At 36.6% G+C, this 22,838-nt stretch overlaps 1 protein-coding gene across 4 annotated transcripts in view; it reads left to right on the forward strand.

Annotated features, from left to right (window-relative positions):
* LOC149412893 (tetratricopeptide repeat protein 28) overlaps positions 1–22,838 on the forward strand; it is a 188,335-nt gene that overhangs the window by 155,483 nt on the left and 10,014 nt on the right. For all 4 annotated transcript variants that reach the window (XM_089645301.1, XM_089645303.1, XM_089645302.1 and 1 more), the window contains exons 7-26: positions 8,919–9,144; positions 11,404–11,649; positions 12,089–12,252; positions 12,362–12,437; positions 12,820–12,933; positions 13,263–13,482; positions 14,166–14,385; positions 14,669–14,942; positions 15,618–15,833; positions 16,388–16,510; positions 16,750–16,955; positions 17,658–17,837; positions 18,399–18,543; positions 19,156–19,395; positions 20,072–20,264; positions 21,177–21,321; positions 21,453–21,622; positions 22,159–22,251; positions 22,438–22,580; positions 22,689–22,792. In XM_089645301.1, the coding sequence (XP_089501427.1) occupies positions 8,919–9,144; positions 11,404–11,649; positions 12,089–12,252; positions 12,362–12,437; positions 12,820–12,933; positions 13,263–13,482; positions 14,166–14,385; positions 14,669–14,942; positions 15,618–15,833; positions 16,388–16,510; positions 16,750–16,955; positions 17,658–17,837; positions 18,399–18,543; positions 19,156–19,395; positions 20,072–20,264; positions 21,177–21,321; positions 21,453–21,622; positions 22,159–22,251; positions 22,438–22,580; positions 22,689–22,792 (3,498 nt within the window). The remainder of the gene's footprint in view (positions 1–8,918; positions 9,145–11,403; positions 11,650–12,088; positions 12,253–12,361; positions 12,438–12,819; positions 12,934–13,262; positions 13,483–14,165; positions 14,386–14,668; positions 14,943–15,617; positions 15,834–16,387; positions 16,511–16,749; positions 16,956–17,657; positions 17,838–18,398; positions 18,544–19,155; positions 19,396–20,071; positions 20,265–21,176; positions 21,322–21,452; positions 21,623–22,158; positions 22,252–22,437; positions 22,581–22,688; positions 22,793–22,838) is intronic.

The raw sequence follows: 22,838 nt of genomic DNA on the forward strand, positions 1-22,838 counted from the left end.
ATTAAAGTTCACCTCATCAGGAGTAAATACACACCGAAGTGAAAAATTAAATATAGATTACAATTGGAAAGAAGAAGTTGAAGGAGGGGAGAGGTTAGAGTGGGCGGGGTTTATCAGAATTAGGAATTACAATATCGTTAGACGGAAAAGACCAGTTGAGTGGGAAAATATTTAAAAGATAGTTTTTTTTTAAATCTTGTTTATTATATCTGCTTTTATATTAACATGTTTTCTAATTTCTAAAAATATAAATTATTTATTTGCGATGCTTTATATCCTGTGTGAAGTATTTTAAGACCCGAAAAAACAAATAGCATATAACCATAAAACAATATATTCATAATACAAAAGCATTTTATAACGGTTATTCCAATAAATTGATAGTTGAAATACTAAATAAAAAATTAAACATGATCTCTACAAATGGTAAATTTACCCTATTTCTAAAGATAGATATAAGCAATGGCGTAGAATTCTATTTGTGGATAACGATATTTCCAAAATTATAAATAAAAACTTTCCTGGTACACTACTAACAAAATGAAGAAATATATTCTTAATAATAAAGATATCGATAATCAAACAAAAAAATCGGAAGTTTATAAACTCGATTGGGATGAGTGTAATTTCTTTTACAAATGTAGAACCAATAGAAACTTTGAAGTCAGAACTAAAGAATATCTCGAAGCTAATTGGAAATAGTGAATCTGAGTCTGATCATATTTTGAATAATGATCACACTTGATAAAATTTCAGGTCTTAAAATACTTCACACAGGATATAAAGTATTGAAAATAAATAATATTAATTTTAGAAATAAGAAAACATGTCAATATAAAATCAAATATAATTAATAAACAAAAAAATTATAAACCCTCTTTTAAATATTTTCCCACTCAACTGGTCTTTCCGGTCTAACGATATTGTAATTCCTAATTCTGCCCACTCTTACCGCCCACTCTTACCCCTCCCCTTTTACTTCCACTTCTTCTCTCCAATTGTAATTTATATTTAATTTTTGACTTGTATCTTACTCCTGATGAGGTGAACTTCGTTCATGTAACATGTGGAGGTTGTATGTAATTAAGTGATGTAAACAAAGTTATTTATGTTTTAATAAAATAAATAATGTCATTACAAAGTGATAGGCTTCCAGAAGAAATCTTCATATTAAACGCTTGTTAATGGTCCAGTAATTTTGCGTTGGTTAGATGCATATTTAAATATACGCGCCAGTCATTTGGTTCGTTATTATACCGCCAGAGGGGCAGAGTGGTCGAATTTTGCCTACAGACCCCCTTTCGGGATTTAAGCGAAACAAACTATTCGAATTCGACCAATCAGAGGGCCTACACCGTCCAGACGCTGGGACAATAATACTATCAGATACTAGCTTTGCTCGGGGATAAAGTTAATTTAAGTTACCAGTCTAACAGTCTAACACTTAAAAATAAAATTGAGGAAAACCTAAATAAATTCAGACACAAAATTACAAAATGGATTAAAGAATAAAAAAGATAATATTACCAAAATTTCATAACATTAAATAATAAAACCTACACATAACAGACAAAACCAATATTAAAAAAAAACCAACATCACTCACAAACACACAACATATAATAAAAATATACCAATTTTAACTTTATTTCATTTTATTTATTTTTATTGAAATTTTATTTTACTTTAATTTAAAATCTATATTTTTAGTTTAAATTTATCTTAATCTTGTGTTTTTTTTCTTCACCAACATAATATATTATTTTGAATAGCCCGCTATTTCGGTAGATGTTACTTTTGAAGCTGTCATTTTTTGGCATTTGACAAGTAGAAACTACGCCATTAATAAAAATGGAACGATACACGCTTCAACAACGCATTGAAATTATTAAAATTCACTTGAGTGAATCAAATGCAAATCATCTTGAGTGATGAGGCCCATTTCCACCTCGGTGGCTTCGTCAACAAGCAAAATTGTCGCATCTGGGGCTCAGAAAACCCAAGAATTATTGAAAGCCTCTCTATCCTCAACGTGTGACTGTTTGGTGCGGTTTATGGTCCGGCGGAGTCATTGGACCCTTTTTTTCGAAAATGAGGCTGGAGCAACAGTTACGGTGAATGGATTGCGCTATCGAGAGATGATTAATGATTTTTCATGGCTGGAATTAGATGGTATTGATCTGGACAACGTTTACTTTCAATCACACAAGCAACGAAACCATTGATATTTTACGATTGAATATTAAAATAACACCTCTTATTGGAAAACCCTGTATATATATTTTCTTTAAATGTATTATGAATATTTTTTCTATTATAAAATGGAGGCCTCTGCACGGGTAAGCCACCCAGTGAGACCAACATTACTAAATTGTACTAATAAATGTAAAATATTGTACCAAATATAAAATAAGAAAATAAAGTTTTGAGGTTGTGATTTCTTTAGTTCCTGATCTGGGTGCATTTTTAAGGTGGAAATAATATTTATGTATTGTGATAAATAATGATGATGAAGTACCTATTTGTTTCACTTGATCGTGCCATGTCTTCCTCGGGCGTCCTCGACCTCTTCAACCTTCCACTTCCATGTCATACATTCTCCTTACACCTCTTTTTTCGTTCATCCTTTACGTTTCATTTTATTACAAATAATTATTTGTTCATGTCTTCCTCGAGCATCCCCGACATTTTCCACCATTGACTTCATGTAGTATCATGAAATCCACATCGTTACTGTTAAAAAACTTTTGCGCCACTGCTCCAGAAAGGTGTGTTCGAGTATCAAGAACTTTGGATAAAGCTTGTCTGAAATTTTTATGTAAACGTATCACCTTTCAGGTTGCAACGTATTTTTCACCATGAACTTTCATTTGAGTTTTAGGAGGTTAGGGTGTTCAGCTTTAAGCCTTTAGCTTAGTCAAAGCTTTCAGTTATTTGCTGTTAGCTTTGTCGGAGTTTTGAGCTTTAAGCCTTTAGCTTAGTCAGAACTTTGAGTTATCAGCTGTTAGCTTATTTGGAGTTTTAAGATTTTAACATAGTCAGAGATATGTGTTTTTAGCTTTGTTATGGCTTCAAGCTTTTAGTTTTGTCAGAGCTTTAAGCTTTTAGCTAAATCAGAACTTTAGTCTATGTACCTAATTGACTGACTTTGAATGTAAAAAAATAACAAAATGTAATTTTGTTTGTTTAATTGTACTAAAACCGATTTCGAGAAAATGGGTTGAAATCAACAGATGTACAGTTACCTACAGATGTAGAAACTCATTTGTTGCGGTATATATTTTATAGTATAGATTTTAGGGGTACAAAAAAATTATAGTTAGTTCCTCTTTTGGCTACCTGCAAATATAACTATTTCACGCTGTACTCTAAGTAGATGGTACATACTGTTTAAAAATCCAAAATATCTCGTGAGAAGCTTCTTGTAACGCAGTAGTTTCCTGAATATTTCTCCCGAAAAGGTAGGTATTTTATGCCGAGCGTTTTTTGCATACGATTTAAATTGAATCGGAACGCAATAAATTGTTTAAAGCTGCTAATTAAAAGGTTTTTTCTCCAAAAGCCACGCATTTTTCCCATTCCTGTGGCCGGGTTAATCTTACAGAAAACTGCGCGAGCAAAAATTCATCACCGGACAATGTTGCATTGAGCAGTTTTTCTGCAAGAAGGGCTGGATTCCTGGAGCATTCGAGAAAAGTTTCGGTTGTTGGCATTTTATTTAACACTTAATGTACAGTTTCGCGTTATGTATTCGATGTTCCCAATAGTGATAGGGTATAATCGAAACACGATATTAATCGAAATCCTGAAATGGCCGAAATACTAAAATAATCTTGCCGAAATTTGAAAACGTTTCAAATGCAGAAATAATCGAAATACGACAATACTCGAGATAGATTTGTGGTGTGACACATAAAAATAATAATTTAGCTTGCCTTGGAAAAGTTTCACTAGGTTTATTAGAAATTTTATTATTGAAGAATCGAAATTTTTCGAATGGTTTTTATTCGATTATTTTTAGAATCAAATTTTTTTGAATGTTTTTAGCGCCAGAGCCTTTGGATTTTACCGTTTTGCCAAGGATAACAGACAAACAGGAAACAGAGTTTTTTTCTGTTAATACTTCCCTCTTATGGAAACGAATCTCCCGAAGGAACGCGTATTGAAAAATATTAACGAAAGCACGTTATTAACATAGGGAACTGGTTTTTCATACTGGCGGCTGCATTTCTTAGATACTCTGCACCTACCCAGTCCACTGGTCATCTGTATGTTATCCTAGTGGTAAAGTGGATTATAAACTTGGAATGTTGGCACGATCAAGTCGAAAGCACGGTTTTAGTTCTAGTCGTCTTATTTAGGCTCCATTCCTTAGATCCTGAACGTATTCAATAGCAGTGATCATCCGTACTCTATACTGACAGTCGCAACGTGGTTTATAAGCTTGAAATGTTTGCACGATCAAGTCGAGCGTACTAGTCCTATAGCTAACTGATATACTGATCTGATTATCCATACCCGACATAATAGCACACAATTAGAAAAGCGTTTTATAAGATCAGAGCTCGCCGTTAGATGGTTTTCCGTCTGATAGTTATAATAACACCAAAAGAGCTTTTCTGCATCCTTATAAATATTTTCACTATCAGGAGCTTTTACCAGGTACCTTTAAGGCTATGCACTACGTCGTGTAATATTTTAAATTGAGCCGCAATCAATAACAACCCTTACGTAGATGGCGATAAGGTTTAAATTCCCGCTTAACACCATTCGCATGTTTTGATTTATGCAAGAAAAAAACATGGCTAAAAAGTGCCTTTTATTTTATTTTGTGGATGTTTAGGCAAAAATATTTACTCATTTTATAAATAACTTAATTTGCCACATTATACAATAAAATCATAACCGAAAATGGGTTCGTAAGTAGGAGATTTTGAACTTTAAAGCAGTTTTCATATGCCTTATACGTTATTTTTTTCTGGGCTTATAAAAAGACTAATCTAAAAAATACTCGATTGTTTCAAAGGCCAAGATGTATTCTACTCGCAGTATTTAATTAAAGCATCTGAAAGGCGACAGGCGACCAAATTTTCAAACCAAAATCACATGATTTTGCATTACTACGTATGGCATCGCCTTAAAGCCGAGTCGTTGCACCCGTGGTATAGCTAAAACCATGATTTAGTGAAGTTAATATTCAGCCATATCTCCACATTTACGACTCCGTTTAAACATTTAAAAGCATCAATTTCCACAACGCAGTACATTTGCGTGCAGCATATAACTTCTGAATGCCAATAATTATAATAATAATCATCCTTAACTGCTCTGCATCAACGTTCTTAACGACAGCTGTAAAGCATTAATTTTATGATAGGCCCATCGCCCATCAAACTTATCAACATTACAACACCAAGAACAGAAACCCCAAACTCCAAATCAAACGCAATAATAATCAGAATGTATATTAAGAGGAAGCTACAAGCCAAAAATTTGTATACTCTTGGTATATAATAGCCATTAAAATCTCTTGACAATCGGAGTCTAGAAACGTTCGATTTCAAGCAAAAAACTGTTTTTTACTTCTTTTTTAAATAATTTTATAAGAAAGCAAAAAATTTAATCAACTTAAACTGTCACAGATAATCTTAGCTATAAAACTGTATATTTTTAAAGTTGTTTCCTTTGAGCGTTCATACATTTCGATTGAAAAAATATTTTTTGTAGTAGTTTGAATTTATATTTTTTATTCAATAATTTATTTCTTTATTTGTATTCTACTCATGCGAAGCGATAGGAAAACCTTCAATTTAACTAAAGCATATTTTTTGGTTTTCATAATGTACACCAATTCGTTATAAAGATTAATAAAAAATAGTGATTTGGCATTAAGTTTCGCCTTAATAATCCCGCATTAATTTCAGTCGGTACCTAAATATCTGCTTCACCCATCCATATTCATTACCGTTCGAATTTTAAATACGGCAGGACTCTTTACTCTTTATGGGCCTGGCCGGGCTTATTGAGGTTTATTTGGTCGTGGTTCCCCAGCCCCCTGAGCCCGGCCCGTGTAGCCATTATTTCCGGGCGTTCTGGTCGGGGGACTGTCACCGCCGACCGGCCCAAGCGATACATTTTTGTATGCAAATTCGACTACCATTGTTTTATTGTTCGCAATGGCTGGTAAATGCAAGGTCTGGTGGGACGATTCAACGAAATTTATTTTGCAAATTTTTGTGTATTTTTTCTGAAAATAGACTTAAAAAGCACCATTCTCATGTGTGAGGGAACTTTACTTTATCCAACCTCTAGTCTTACCTAATCTAGTCTAACCTAACTTAACCTCACTCTACCTTTTGTAATTTCGCTGTATTATTTTTAACGCAGGTAAAAACATTAAAACTGGAACGACATTTCAACATATGATAGTAACATAAACATAACACACACTTCTTGGCGAACACTAATTGCTTAATTTACATTCATACATCTCCTCTTTCATACTATTCTGTCAATCCGACTCTTGTACATTATCTCTTGGCATTATCCCATTAAGTGGGTATTCGGTTCTCTTGATCGTCCCATTTCTTTTTGAGACGTCCCCGATTTCTTCTTCCGCCTATTTTATTAATTATTCTCGTAACGCCCCTTTCTCCATTCGTCGTCCATTTAAATACATATAGCATACATACTAAATATAAAAGCCATACGGGCCTAAAATGAATAAACAATAAAATAAATAAATACTCACCTTTTTTACAAAGAATAATCTTCTACCCAAATTTTCCCCTTTTGACATTCATTTGATTTTTTAGGCATATTAATAAATAAATATAACATAGTGAATGTCTGCAGAAAATCAATTTATGAAAATCATTTTAAAAGCCCCAAAATCAAATTTGGAGATTTAATTAATTGGAAACCTAATCAAATTACATTATAATTGGTGTCTGCAATAATATATTAATTAATTTCGCTTTAATAAATACATTACATTAAAAATAACAAATATTTAATCTTCATTAACTAAAAATGTATCAACATAAAATATGTAGTTATGCAAAAATAGACGTCAAACACTGTTTAAATGTTACTGGCTGGATGAATTTATCACTTATAGAAAAGCCATTACCGGTTTGTATAGATAAATAAATACTTCTTTTCTCGTTTCCTCTATTCAAACAAACATGTCTGACACTTCGATATCTCTATACATAACACTTTCAAATTTATCGGTTCAACTATTTAGGTAGTTTTTGAGAATTTTAAATACAAACCGGCAAAAAATTGCTAACATGTTTCGTATTGATGTCGGGTGATAATTTATCTGCTGATCGAATGTGTTCTCGGACGATTTTGAAAACAGGTGATACAAAAGAACTTTTATAAATTATTTAAATACATTCTTTAGAAATATTTTTTTTGTGAATAGTGTGATTTAAGTGTTTTTTTTTACGTCTAAAAAAGTTAATTGACTGTTTGGACCACCTCCTTGGCATAGTGGAAAATTTATTGACTCCGAACCCAGAGATCACGAGTTCGAAACCATCATAATATAGTATGTGTATGACCAATCCACTTTATAATGTATAAAGAAGAGTGTCCCGGTGTAGCGGTTTTTATACAAATCTACAGTTTTATTCCGAGATTAATGAAATTTTGCAACCTTGACCTTCAAGACAAGAGGAAGGACGCTGTCTGCATGATATTTACTACCTAAAAACTACCGCATTCCCTTTTCCCACCCCTTAAAACAGAATGTTGATACTTCTTGATGAAATTTTGCACACTGACAAAAATAAGAGGAAGATTAATGTCTACATCTGATTTCGAAAAACTTAAAAGCGTAAAGCACGGGCAATGCGGGGGACTTCACGTAAAATTAATATAAAATAATATAATGATATTGTATATATGCACCACGTAACAAAGTGATAAATGGTACAATGCAGAATTGAAACGTTGGCGTTGCTTGAAAAAGCTTTAGCTATGTTTAATGACCAGATCTGAATATCCAAGTAATTTCTAATGTTCCTATTCCGTTTTTATTTTTCCTACAACGTCACAACATTCCCCTAATTAGAAAAGCCATATTTCAACTTTTGCAGTTACAAATAAAAAACTAATAAATATCTTATGAAGGTATACAATGTACCTACTTACAAAATAGTTGAAAAGTACTTACTTATGTGATTTTTTCAACGTTTTTAGGTAAATCATTTTTTCCAAACAATAAACCCACAATGAGTAATAAGTAGGTACGTAGACAATACGATCAAAATATTTTTTTTACCTAGTTGATTTTCAACAAATTTCTTGCGAATTTCCAGTAGTTGATAAATCCACCAGCCTGTATTTGAATGTGATCACATTGAATTGCCCGATACGCCCCCTCCCTCCGCGTTAAACCAGCCTGACATTTCTTCCTTTCGTATGGCAGCATAAATTCATGACCTGGGAATTTGTATATGCACCGTTTCTTTCAAGCGTTCGCCAGTAGGTACTGGTTAGATAGGTACCCGCCAGTTTTACTCTGCCTGTTTGTCTTTTTGCGGTATTTTTCCCCCTCATTTGCGTTGTTCCTTATTCAAACTGGGCGGATTACCGCCGCCAGATTTGGCTGACCGTTCGAAATTCAAACGAACGCGATCATCGTTCTAGGTAGGTACTACCCACTTGTACGTTTCTGCATTATGTGCAATAGTTAGGTACTTACTTCAAAATTTTACCGAGTAATACTCAATTGTTAGGGTTCTTATTTTGATTATTCTAAAAAGAAAATATTGCCAACTTACAAAATCATTTTTCCCCCGCTCACCCCCGATTTTATCATGCATTTTTGTCACGACCCTTTGATGTTCCACGTGCGTTATGAGGACAAAAAAATCGTGTATAATATTTTTTTCACCTTTTTTTAGGGGTTCAGTATTCAGTGCGCTGTCATCGGCCCACTGGGCACTAAGTCAACTGGACAAGGCCATCGGCTACATGCAGCAAGACCTGGCCGTGGCCAAGAGCCTGGGCGATACGGCGGGGGAGTGCCGCGCGCACGGCAACCTGGGGGCGGCCTACTTCAGCCAGGGCTCCTTCAAGGAGGCCCTAACGGCACACCGCTACCAACTGGTGCTGGCCATGAAGTGCAAGGTAACTTATTACTTATTTTATTTTATTAACGACCATGGCGACTACTTAATTTTGATAGAAACTTTCTGAAGGAGCTAGAAGGAATATAAACCGAAAACTTCCACCTCGGGAAATACAAGCAGCTCTTGGGAATGGAAAGAATTGACAGTTATTGAAAATGTCTCAGAAACATGGAAAGTAAAATTGTGGAACCAGGATATCAAGTGACAATCGTTATTGCCAAATGAATAGGTACCTAAGTTGAAACATGAACCTCTGGCCTGACTGCTTAGGGAAGTTTTTAAGGCTCTGTAGTAAGCATTAAAAAAAAATAGAAGAGTATGGTTTGAAAGGGAGATATAGGTATAAATATAAATGTTAGAGGAAACACGCTAATATGTAAAAAAAGCTTTTAATTAATAGGCGAAAATATTTAATAAAGCATGACTTATTTATAATAGAGGAAAAATGACTCAGCAAAAGTCTTAAGTAGCATTTAAAGAAACACTGTGAATTTTTTTATAATTATAACTTTGCGATTTATATCGAGGTTATTTCACATAATTACTTTTTCCTCTCGGCAAATGTACAAAGATTATCTTTAAAAATAATACATATTTATTTTAGATCTTAAAACGTAAAGTGTTCAATGGAAATGTATTTCGGAATGAATGGTCTTAAAAAAATCTATTATCTAAGAAATATTATACATATATTATTTCACTTTAATAACTCAATTTATTTAATTTGGAAAAAAAAACTTTACTAACTACTTAATATTATTTCACTTACAGATTGTTGTTTCCTATCTTACACAATGAGTTATATATAAATAGAGTCTACATTCCTTGCAATAATAATAATAGTGTGAAATATTATTCTCATGCGGGAATTAGGAAGGAGGGTGTGACGACTGTTGATGTCGCCCAAATCTTTCCGAATGGGAACAAACTAAACGAACGAGTTGAAGGTGACGGGCACCACAAGTTTTTAACATTAATTAGTTAATTTTACACGAGTACTGATTATAGTAAAACCCTACTTACCGATGAAGGTTTTAAAAAACATAAATTATTATTTTATTTCTTGCTAGAGCAATCCCGATGAGTAACAACACTTATTGTAGGACGAGAGGAACTTACAATACATAGGTGGGAGTTAGCAAGTAGAATTGCTATTGCTTTCCCTAAATTTTCCTGTACGACTTGTACAATATCTAAGCATGCATGTAGGCATTTTGAATTTATCGCCAGAGACTTGTTAGACTTGGCGAGCACTAGTAACCGACTGATGCCCGTGTTATCTCACATCGGACAATGATCCGATATGCGTGGCCCATATTTCGAACGCCAAATCTGGCTCTATCTGTATACCTCAATGATCTTACATGGTCACGCCGGCTTAGTGGTACCTACATAGGAGTAATTGGATTTGGATAACTGCTGTAGTTGATTCATTGTCGTTCTTTGTGATAAAAAAATTAGATGGGAAACAAAAGACCAGGGTATTTTAAAGCTGTTAAAATAATAGCTCAACAGAACACATATTATCACAATTCAAATATTTTGGGAGGGTTTATCAATCCACAAGATCATGAACCTAATAAGCCCCAGATAAAGCTATTCGAGAACAATTTGAAGCCGCGGAATGAGGTGGAAGATGTTTGAAAAATGACTTTATCCACATAATTTTATAATGACTTCTTCCGTTCCCTGTCTCACCTTACAATAAAACAAGTAATAATGTGTTATATGTATTAATTATATAAAATTAAAATTTATATAGTTCAATTTAAACCATTATGCGTATATATCATTTCAAAAGTTTGTCATATACGATGGCTGCCAGGCAATTTCCCCTAACCCAAGTTTGACTTCAATGTCATTCATACAAAATCATACTAATGATCTGTCCAGGGTATCGAAATTATCCATAAATCCTTCACCGATCGACCGTGCTAGACACCCAGGGCCTTTTAGGTTTATGCACGAGATAGATTGTATATTTAAAATTAGCGGAGTTGGTGTGGCGTTCGAGCGAACAGCAGAATTAGAAGTGAGATTTTTGTCTATGGTTTAAGGATGCGAGAATAGATACATAATTGGAAATAATAATAAGGTTGCATATTTTGGGCAAATCATCTACAATTATCCCAAACCAATTGAATCCTATATAGGTACCATTAAGCCGATGCGACTATTACATGGCATATTATATTACTTATATTAAGTGCAGACCATCCCCGTATCAACAATAATATTGTATGTTTTCTTCTTCTAGGATACTCAAGCCGCCGCAGCCGCTCTGACCTCCCTCGGCCACGTGTACACGGCTATCGGAGACTACCCCAACGCTCTGGCCAGCCACAAGCAGTGCGTGCAGCTGGTGAAGCAGATGGGGGACCGGCTGCAGGAGGCGCGCGAGATAGGCAACGTGGGAGCTGTATACCTGGCCATGGGGGAATTTGATTCAGCGGTGGACTGCCACACGCAGCACCTCAGACTGGCCAGGAGGCTGGGGAATCAGGTAGGATTGTTAATGAAGGATGCCGATGGATACCCAATTGATACAGTTCTGTTCTTATATCATTATGAGCCAATTGCTTCATAGAACTGAAATAATTACAGTACTTAGAACTTTCACAGATGTTGAAAATTAACTTTGAAATTTGATGAATTGTTATAATTCTGTTGTGAAGCAACCCACCCTTAGTATCCCTCTGGTGACCGACCATCATTCAGTAACGAAATTTTGATTGAAATGGCTTTAGTTATGTTTAGTTAATAGAAACTGATTTTCTGAGTATTTCCGAGACTAACCATATCACCTCGAAGGCGGTACTTCCCCTCCCCACTCTTTCATCCTTACAAATTTCCCCAAATTGTAGAAAGTGTGATCCCGGGTTATTTAGTGTGATGTAGTGTAAAAAAGTTGAAATCAATAATATTTTTTCTTTATTTTTCAGGTGGAGGAAGCTAGGGCATATTCCAATCTGGGCTCCTCACACCACTACAGAAGAAACTTCACCCAAGCCATAGCTTACCATGAAAATGTGCTTAGAATAGCACAAAGCCTTGGAGACAGAGCTGTAGAAGCCAGGGCGTATGCTGGACTAGGTCATGCTGCAAGGTAAAATATTTTTACAATATTTAAACCAGAAATTATTTTTTTATTTGTCTAACTTACCCCTATTTCCCCCAGCAAAAACTATTTTTAAAAAAATGTTATTTTACTTTAGGTGTGCAGGTGATTATGCCCAAGCAAAAAGATGGCATGAACGGCAATTAGATATGGCTTTGGCTGCCAGAGATAAGGTAATTTTTTTACAATACAAAATGTTATATTAGAGTAATGTAATAAACACTGCCTCATTAATCTCACTATATACAAAAAATAAATAATACATGTTTAGGTACCTACCTACAAAAATAAATCTTTTAAAGGGTGGCCAGATTGTTTTTTCTTAGCCTAATAAACAGTTTTGATTTTATTGTGATGTTGGTCTCACTGTCTCTAAATAATATTGGAACACACATTAAAATTTTCAAATAAGATTGGAACATATTGTTGGTATTTGTTTGGCTTATAATGGGGGACCTCTATTTCATTTTCAAATTCATTTGTTTCTATCCGATCTTTGAATATAAATTGATTTATTGAATGTTTTCTTTATATATTTTTACAATATTATTTTAGGTTGGTGAAGGAAGGGCCTGCTCAAACCTTGGAATAGTTTATCAATTATTAGGAGAACACGATGCTGCTTTGAAATTACACCAGGCCCATCTATCAATAGCAAGATCTCTAGGGGTTTGTAACATATCTTTAAACTTTTCTCAATTTATTTTTTCTCTTTTAATTGCCTTCATCCCGGAAAAGATGGATGTAAGGCCGCAGTAGAAGAAGACAACATACTTCAAGGCTTTGAAATCTCTAATATGACTGGTACCTGTGTGAAGTTCTGCTGGTTTATTCTCGGCTGTATGTAGCACACAAGGTAAAGATTGCACTGATTATAACCAACCTCCGATAGGAGATGACACCGGATGAAAAAGAACTGCCTTCAATGTTTAATTATACAAATGTATACATTTCAATCACTATTAATGCACATTTAATCAACTTGCATCTTTTTTCAGGACCGCGCCGGAATGGGTAGAGCATATGGTAACATTGGCAATGCGTATTCGGCGGCGGGGTTCTACGAACAAGCCATCAAGTACCACAAGCAGGAGCTGACCATATCCAAAGAAGTGCACGACAGGAGCTCGGAAGCGTCTACGCACGGCAATTTGGCCGTGGCGTATCAGGCACTCGGCGCTCATGATATGGCCCTACTACATTATAGATCACATTTAGGTAAGAAACAAAAAAAAAATCACGGTTCTTGTTATAAATAAAAATTAATAAATAATAAAAATTTTCTTTAACTCTTTACAAATACATAAAATTGTATACACCTTTCAATAATAATAAATAAACTTTGACATTGATGTTGGAACTCCAACAATCGTCTGTTAACCTGGGAACCTGATCTATTCTATGATCTGTTTCATATAACAGACCTTTTGAAAATGGAAAGGAATTATTGCGAGTTCACATTTGCTTTATTCTATGGTGGATTCCATATAGAACAGAAAGAAGATGAAGTTGACTCAACATTGGGTTTCTATGAAATGGATCGTAGAATAAATGAATTGGGAACGCACCATTAGTCATGGTACGTGACCAGCATAGCCTACCTGATTGTAGAAATTGTAATGGTAATGTTGGCTCCCTTTCTCTTACTTCTAAATCAACTCATTATTTCTATATCACTACCTCTTAACGTTCTATGTTTGACGCTCGTATTTGTCGCACCAGAGACCACATTTGCGTTTATTTAATAAGATGTTAATTTAAGGATTTGGAATTTTTGGTGTTTCCACCAGGTAAAAAATCACCAAATGATACCTAACTCCTGACTCGTAGTAAATAAACAAGTACTTTGCTATTTACTGAATCAATTTCTTCTATTATAAGTAAATTTGTTGATATTTCAGGAATAGCACGAGAGCTAAAAGACACCGCCGGTGAAGCGTGTGCCCTCCTCAATTTAGGAAACTGTCTCTCCTCGCGCCAAGAGTTTGCCCAAGCCGTTCCCTTTTATGAGCAGTACCTCATGCTGTCACAGGAGTTGGGAGACGTGGCAGCGGAGGCCAAGGCCTGCCACTTCCTGGGATATGCACATTATTGCATTGGAAATTATAGAGAGGCCGTAAGGTGAGATTGTAATTGCCTCTCAACTGTTTATTTATGGATTTTTAGTGAATCACTAGAAATGCCTTCTATATTGATTCAAATGGAAATCAATGTCGCCACTGGCTTAGTTAGTAACTTTTGGTTCTAGCGAATTTAGTATGCGCTCCCATTTGAATTTCATAATGATGGTGAGCACAGTTCTGCATATTTAAGCAACGAATAGTTAGATTTTTGGATCTTAAAATCAAATATAGCACCATGAAATCACCCAACATAATAATAATAACCTAACCTTACTTTCCAGGTACTACGACCAAGACCTCTCCCTTGCCAAAGACCTTCAGGACAAGATGAACATGGGGCGCGCCTATTGCAACCTGGGGTTGGCCCACTTGGCCCTCGGCCAGCTGGACTCCTCGCTGGAGTGCCAGAAGTATTTTCTAGCCATTGCGCACATGACGCAGCACCTGCCCGGCAAGTTCAGGGCTCTGGGGAACATTGGAGACGTCCTCATCAAGATGGGAGACATTGAAGAGGCGGTTAATATGTATCAACGACAGCTTGGTTTCGCTAGACAGGTAATTATACCTCCATATCAATGGCATACCGATTGACTAGTTATAACCTGTCCCTCTTTTCTATAAATGGTACATATAACAGAAAGTGAGGTTACAATGGAGCTCTCAGAGGTCTCTCAATATCTGTCAAGTAAAAAAAAAACAAAATTTCACCCGCAGTAATTATAATGTAGCATCTATTTCACCAATGTATTCTTCATTCAAAAGGTGTGAAATTGTACTAGAAAGAAGAAAATTCCAATATGTTGGTCATTATCATAAGGATGGACAAATTATACTATTAAAATGATATTCCAGTGGAATATTGATGATAGAAATGGTAAAGGTAGATACCGCTCCTCAGAGATAACTTCATTATAAACTTTCATGACAAAACGGTACGAGTGCAGTTTTGGGTTGCAGTCTGCAGTGTAAAGGTTGCCCTGTTGATAGTTGAAACAGATTTATATTAATTCAATAACAGAACTTCATTTAAAATTATACACTTCTCACTGTCCTATTCAGTTCTCGACCAATTGCCTTGGCAAGGCGCCTCCAGGAGTCCCTGTCATGTGCTACTTCTGCGACCTCCACCCATAGTAGCCCCAACCCCTCTTCGCACATCCTCTGAGTTGCTTTTCCCAACTTTGCCTGGGAAGGCCTGTACGCTTACTGTTATATTTTTTTCTTTTCCAGGCAAGAGACCGTGGCCTGGAAGCCTCAGCCTGCGGAGCCCTAGGGCTGGGCCACCGCCTACTACGCCGCCTGGACAAGGCACTCGGCTACCACACGCAGGAGCTGACATTGCGACAGGAGATGGCCGACATCTCCGGGGAGGCACGCGCCCACGGTCATCTGGGCACTGTCCACATGGCGCTGGGGAACTATACACACGCCGTCAAGTGCTATCAGGTTTGTTTATAAGGCAGTCAACATTATTAGAATACATAGTTGGTGAAGAAACAGCAACTCTTGCTTTTGAAATCACCTTCTGTCGAGTTGTTCTTGGTTTAATCTTGGTTTCCATGAGAACTCATGACAGTGGCAATGTGTGTGCAGTCAACACATTTTTAAAAAGTGATATAAAGTCAACATTACAACAAAGTTCACATTGACATTCACATTAAACAGCCGGTGTGGGCGAAGTCTACCGAATTACTACCGAATGAACCTGAAACACACATAGCGCGGCGCATCCCCTCCTATCACCCGCGCCGCATTCCGCACGCCCTCCCTTCTTAACTGATGCACGTTTTGACTTCAGATCTCAGTCCCAGATGACTGAAGTAAATTATTATTAGTTTTTAAACATGATTTCTGTTTCTTGGGTTTTGGCGTAAATAAACAGCTGTCCCCATTGACCGGTGTACCAATCAAGCAGAATCGACTGTAATAATATTACAAGGGAACTTATCCCAATCTCTTATCAATATGAGTGGCTAATAAAATGTCTCTTTGTGTTTCAGGAACAACTGGAAAGAGCGCAAGAACTTCAAGACTGTGCAGTTGAAGCTCAGGCCTTTGGTAACTTGGGCATTGCCAGACTCAATATGGGGCACTACGAAGATGCCATCGGGTACTTGGAACAGGTAACATACCAACCCTTATCTATAATAATATAGCATATCCTAAATGAGGGTGAGATGGATCCCTTGTTCTCTACCCTTTTATTCCCTTCGTGTAATGTGATCTCACAAAAATCAACTACTTATTTGTATTTTACCCCACAAATTTAACTCCCCGTCCCCTTCCTATTTTTGCTAATTAACCTCAGTAAGTAGGTACCTATCTACATTCTATATTCAAGTTTTATATTATTTTATTCCAGCAACTGGCAACACTGGAGCGACTGAGCACTCCCACCACGCAACTAGACAAGGCCAGAGCGTTTGGCTCGTTGGGAGATTGCTATGACGCCCTGGGCGATCCGGAGGAAGCCGTCAAGTGTCACGAGCAGCATCTCGCTCTGGCGCTGGGCACCAAGAACACAAGAGAGCAGGAAAGAGCATACCGTGGGCTTGGATTAAGTCATAAGTAAGCATATACACATTGTTAATATGAGAAATTTATTTTTCTTCTTTGTTTGTGGTGTTTTCTTAGGGCACTTTTAATATATTATTTAACTAGTTTCAGGCCAAGTCTGTAAATATTTTGTAGGCTCCGTTTCCATTTTAAGATAGTGGCGTTTTAATGGTTCAGCAAAAATGTTTTTTTTTCAATGTTAAATCATTGTATTTATTTGGACTTTTTTTTCAATGTTGTGTTACCTACCTGCATGAAAATAGTTAAAAAAAATAATTCTAATTGAGATGTCTTTGGACAAATTGTATACTTCTTTTTTTGAAATAAAAAAGATAACTAAAATAAACGGTTTATAATTAAGTACTCATGTTATAATTAATACGTAAGTAGGTATGTATTTCTTTGAGCACCTACTCATATATCTTTTGATTTATTAAGAGAATATCAGAAACACACTTTTTGGGTGAGAGATCTACTGGTCACAAGGGGATGGAAGAAGAAGACGGGGTGAATCAAATATTCAATTCTGGTTATGTCAAGTTTCATAACAGAAGAGTATGTAAAAGACGATGAATAATGGAAGAAGTTTGAGTCAAGACGGAGTTGTTGCGTTTCATCAGTTCTACTTACCCCTTCTGAGAAATTACATGATTAATTTTTGTAAATACACATGCATTAAATATTATTTTTTCATGTACTCTTTGAAAATTCCAGGTCTCTGGGAAACCTTCAGCAGTCTCTGGTCTGCCTGGAGAAGCGCCTGGTTGTGTCCCACGAACTCGGCAGTTCGGAGGCCAAGGCCCAAGCTTACGGAGAACTTGGGAACATTCACGGTAGTCTGGGCAACCTGGAGCAAGCCGTGTCGTGTCTGGAACATCAGAGGAATATTGCCAGGTACGGCTTATCTATATTATAATCTGAAATATTAGTGAGAATACTTATTCGGTTATTATTATTCAAAAACGGCGCTATACAAATTATCCAAATATTATTATTATTATTTTGTTTGTGAGTATGTCCGTCCGTACGAGTGTGAACTTATCAAGATTAAAAAAGATAATTCGTCTTGAGGAAATTACAAAATTAAAAAAATCTTTTCGAATCATAGCAATAAAGTAGATAGGTATGTAGCTATTATATATTTGAAAAGATACATTTTTTTTTTCTATATTTGTAATGTGGATACATCCTACATATGGCTTACTTTTGCAGGCCATTCAAGTTACATTCTGTGATTTTTTGTGATAATATTCAAATTTCTTGGTTTGCCTGAGCATAGCGAAATCCAATTATAACTCTACTGTTTTGCATTTTGTCAGTCTGTAAATTTTTTTTCACTTTCCGTTTCTGTTTCAAGATGGTGACCGTTTTAATGATTCAGAAAATATTCTTTTTTGAAATGTGAAATCGTTTGAATATGTAATAATATTTGACTTTATTGTATTTTTTCTCCAGGGAACTGAATGACCGAGTGATGGAGTCAGATGCTGTTTCTTCGCTGGGAGTGGTTTACCAGCAGATGGGAGACTATGCCACAGCACTGCGCTACCATCAGATGGACTTGGAAAATGCTCGACAGCTGGGAATCACACAACTGCAGGTGCGGACATAGTTTTCAATGAGTTCCATGACACAAGATTATCTAACATCTGTAAATGTAGAGTAAACAGACAGAGAATATATGAGATGTGCAAGTGGATAAATGAAAATGGCTACTCAGACATGAATATCAAACACAGCTAAAGCTATTTCAAGCAATGTTTCATTTCTGAATGGTAGTCTTTCACCCGGGCGATGCTGAGATATTTTGAAAGATATTTACATTCGTCACGCTGCTCATCAGGTTGGTTTCCTGATGTAAACATCTCTCAAGCCAAGCTTATACTGAAATAACTGAAATACCGGCTCTAAGTGGAGCGGTTGTTAGTAAGATGGTTTCTTAGTGACTGATCATGCGATGAGTAAGTTCATTAGTAGCGGTGCAGGTGGTGGTCGTTGCCCCCAAAACAATTTGCAAACGAATGGTCACCCTGGAAGGCTCTTAACTGCAAATGAATTTTGCTGATGTAGACTATTTGCGTTTTCTTGGTGATTAAAATGACCATTTAATCTCCTCTTAGGCTAATTTAACATTTCAAGTATTATTTTGTTCAATTCACTTGTGGATATTATTTTCACGAATCCAATGACAAAATGTTTGTTTATTTTTCAGGGTCGTGCCTGCGGCAATTTAGGCGCCGTTCACGAGGCTTTGGGTAATTTGGAGGAGGCTGTCCGCTGTCAAGAGCAACACCTGGCACACGCGGCAGCCGCCAGTGACCGTCTGGCGCGCGCCGTTGCCCTGGGGGCGCTGGGCCGCGTGCACCACGCTAGGGGTGCCCCCGACCAGGCTGTGGCATATCTGCGACAGGGGCTGGCCATTGCCGAGTCGCTGGGCAGGAGGGAAGAAGAGGTAATACTATTGATTAGGGAAATTTACACTAATTTTATTATTGAGATTCACAAAACATTGTGCAACGTTGGATGTCAACCCCTAATGTGCGGCTTAGTTCACTGGACTTCAAATGTGACATTTGCAGCAAATGACAGACAATTATGACTATGTACCTTGAGGTGCACTGCTGTGTGCAGTGTGTAGAACCAGGTTTTAGAAGTTTTGAACGCATATTGTTCCTGTCTATCTATTATTTCACATCTAATTTTCAATATTATATTTGGCTTTGAAATATTTACAAAAATTAACCTGTTGCCTATGAGTTAATATAAAAAAATATACATAGGTCGGAGTGTTTAAAACTTTGTCACATTTGATTGACAATTAAACCGTCAACCTTTCAATTGTCAAATTTAATGTATCGTTGATCATCAGTGCTGATAAATTTACTGTTATAAAATTGATTTTTTATATATTATTCAGTGTTCTATATTAAATTTATTCAGTCACCCCCATATGGGTGAGAATACAAAAACTGCTACATGTAGTCTGTATTCGAAATACATGGACTGCCCCATTGATTTGTAATGAACTATGCCGTCACTACTTGACCCTGTCAAAATTGATTGCTTGTAGAAGTTTGTGGATACCCAGTCTAAGATTCAGCCCTATAATCAAACAGCTATTCTTCCAGGCGCGTATCCGCCACCGGTTGGGTGTGGCGCTGTGGGCGTGCGGACAGGCAGAGGGTGCCCGGCAGCAGCTGGTGCTGGCCGACGCACTGCTGGTAGCGTTACGGGGGCGCGCCAAGCAAGGGGGCCCCCGCGGCACCCGCATAGCTTCGCTGCAGGCAGCTACCACCAGGGCGCTGCAGACTGTGCTAGTCGGTGAGTAATGTTGATTTATTACAAAATTTTGATTATCATTGCGTTTGTAAAAGTAAAACTTCTTTCGAAAATGGATTTTCAAAGAAGTGAAAACACTGAAGAGTAATAGACAGATTTTCCAGTTTGGTAGATACTCTTAGTATCGCCCTAGTGAAAGACCACCATAAGATGCAATAAAGATTTCCACACACCATACAAGAGGCAGGATGAAAATATTAAACTAAACAGACTGAACAAATCAAAAAAATAGGATTGTTTACTTAGGCATTAGTTTAGTTAGTAAAAAAATAAAAAAATATGCCTATTTAAAGAAAAATGTAAACAATATTGTATGTAATAAATATCAGAAATAAGCTAAGTATAAAATTTTATAATGTACCCATGTTTATATTGGACCACATGAAGTGTAACTATTTTAAGTTTAATAAATAAATATAGTCAAATTGTGGCCTAAAATGGAATTAGCCATATTTGGTGACCAGATCTGAATAGCAAGGTACTTTCCTAACCTTCCTCTTCTCCTCCTAACTCCCTTCAGCCTCACGACCTAGTCCAAATAGGGTCCCACTGTCTGCGAGCTGTTGGAACTCTTGTGGACACTTGTGTGATGCCACATAAATAACAAGAATAATATATTAAGAGGTAGCTACATACAAGATTAGAAAAGTTGAATGAAGCCGACAATCAAATAGGCTTAGGGTAGAGGTTGACACAACAAAGCGCCCTTAAGATGATTTTGCACAAAAACGGCGCTATACAAATCAGCCAAATATTATTATTATAACTATGGGCGTGGGGCACTGGGGAAAGAAAGCAAGAGGTTGGCAGGAATGGAGATGGTTTTTGGTGTTGTGTGCCTATGAATAATTAACTACATCTCTAAACAATAAACTTACAAATATGTAATTCCAGGTCTCGGAAGGCAACAAGATGCACTGGTGGTCGCTGAGAATGGCAGGAGCAGATCTCTTATTGATCTTTTGCTTGAGAAGAATGCTCCAGCTTCCACAAACAATAATGCTCAAGCCTGCTCAGCTGGGCTCTCTGGACTTAACAGGTTTGTCAAAATGTCCAAAAATCCTCTCAAAATATTCCTTAACCATAATATACATGATAAGAAAATATCTCCTTCTTTTTCGAAAACATTTTTAACTCTGTGACATTCTTTCTAATTAATTATATTTTCAGATCCTCAACACCCAGTCCCATAGATACAGGCCGGGAGAGGATTCCTGAGGTCTGGTCTCCTCAAAACATTGACCAAATGCTGGAGATAGTCAACAGGCAGAAAGCGTCAGTTTTGTACTACAGTTTGGCCGCTGGGTTCTTGTATGCTTGGCTGATTGTACCAATGAAAGGTTAGTTACCATTATTTATTAACTCTTGATTACCAGCTGAAATTTTTGCAAGATCTATTGTTTTGTTTTACATTAGCTCCACACAGAAGGCCTTGAGGAAAATAATTTCCCTCAGGGCCTATATCATCTTAAAGGATGCTGTGTGGATGGTCTTTTTAAGCAATGCGAGGAGAGGAAGTTCTGGTCAGTGTGTCCAGGAGTGACGGACATATGAATCCATTCCCTCAACTGCAGTACAAGGCGATGGATCGAGAGAGTCAAAAGGCTTTCCTCAATCAGTCTCTCGATCCGGCTCGCCACGCAGCAGATAGGCAGACGCATCCGCCACCCAAACCTAGACAAACCTCATCTCCATGAACCCAGGCACCCCTGCTAAGTCATCAAACGTGGCGAACCATTTCGGGTGATCTATGGCAGAGGTGTTGCTTACCAAATAAATAGTTCCTGGTGCGGTGGTACCCATTATACCCGCCTCCCAAATTGTATGTAACCTATGTTTGAATATTTTTGATTGTTTGAATATTTTTGTTTTCCAGGGGTGGTTAAGTTTCATCAAGTTGCAATTAGTGAGGACCGTGAGAATAATGGCGCACCTAATATTGGTTCTGAAGAATCTCAGCCTCCTTCTGGTAAGTCATGACACAATTTAATTTTATAATCATCTATTATCCCATCAAAATCTTTTAATGTTTTTATTGTACTGTTTCTATTTTATGTGAAATCAAATTTTCCATAGGGTCCTCTCTTGGGTCCTCTTTTATTTTTTGATTTATATAAATATTTACTTACCATCTATTTTCTTGGTTTCATTCCAGGTTCAGTTCTTGAGCACTACATCCAAGCCTGGAGAGACAGTCTTCACATGGAGCTGCAGAAATCTGGTGGAGGAGATGGTCCAACCTGGGATAGGGGAGTGGGAGGTGAAGAACCAACTGATCGGGCTGGTTTCTTGAGAATGGTGAGTAGAATTTGTTAACATGAGCTTAAAAATCTTTATTGACTAGGAATATCAAATTTAAGTGTCATTGTAGAAGTATTTATTAATGTATTCATTTTTATTTTTTAGGTTAACCGAAATCATTTGCTGAATTCGTCGAATTATTCGCTAAGTTCACTCTTTAGTGTCGGATCTGTCGGTGGTTCCGTTGCAAGTCTACAGGGCTCAACTAGGTAAGCAACATCTCCGATATTATTTCTTTATTTACTAAAGAAATAT

Source organism: Hesperophylax consimilis, chromosome 22 (assembly GCF_061612785.1).
Source record: "Hesperophylax consimilis isolate HC1 chromosome 22, BYU_Hcon_1.0, whole genome shotgun sequence".
Taxonomy (NCBI): domain Eukaryota; kingdom Metazoa; phylum Arthropoda; class Insecta; order Trichoptera; family Limnephilidae; genus Hesperophylax; species Hesperophylax consimilis.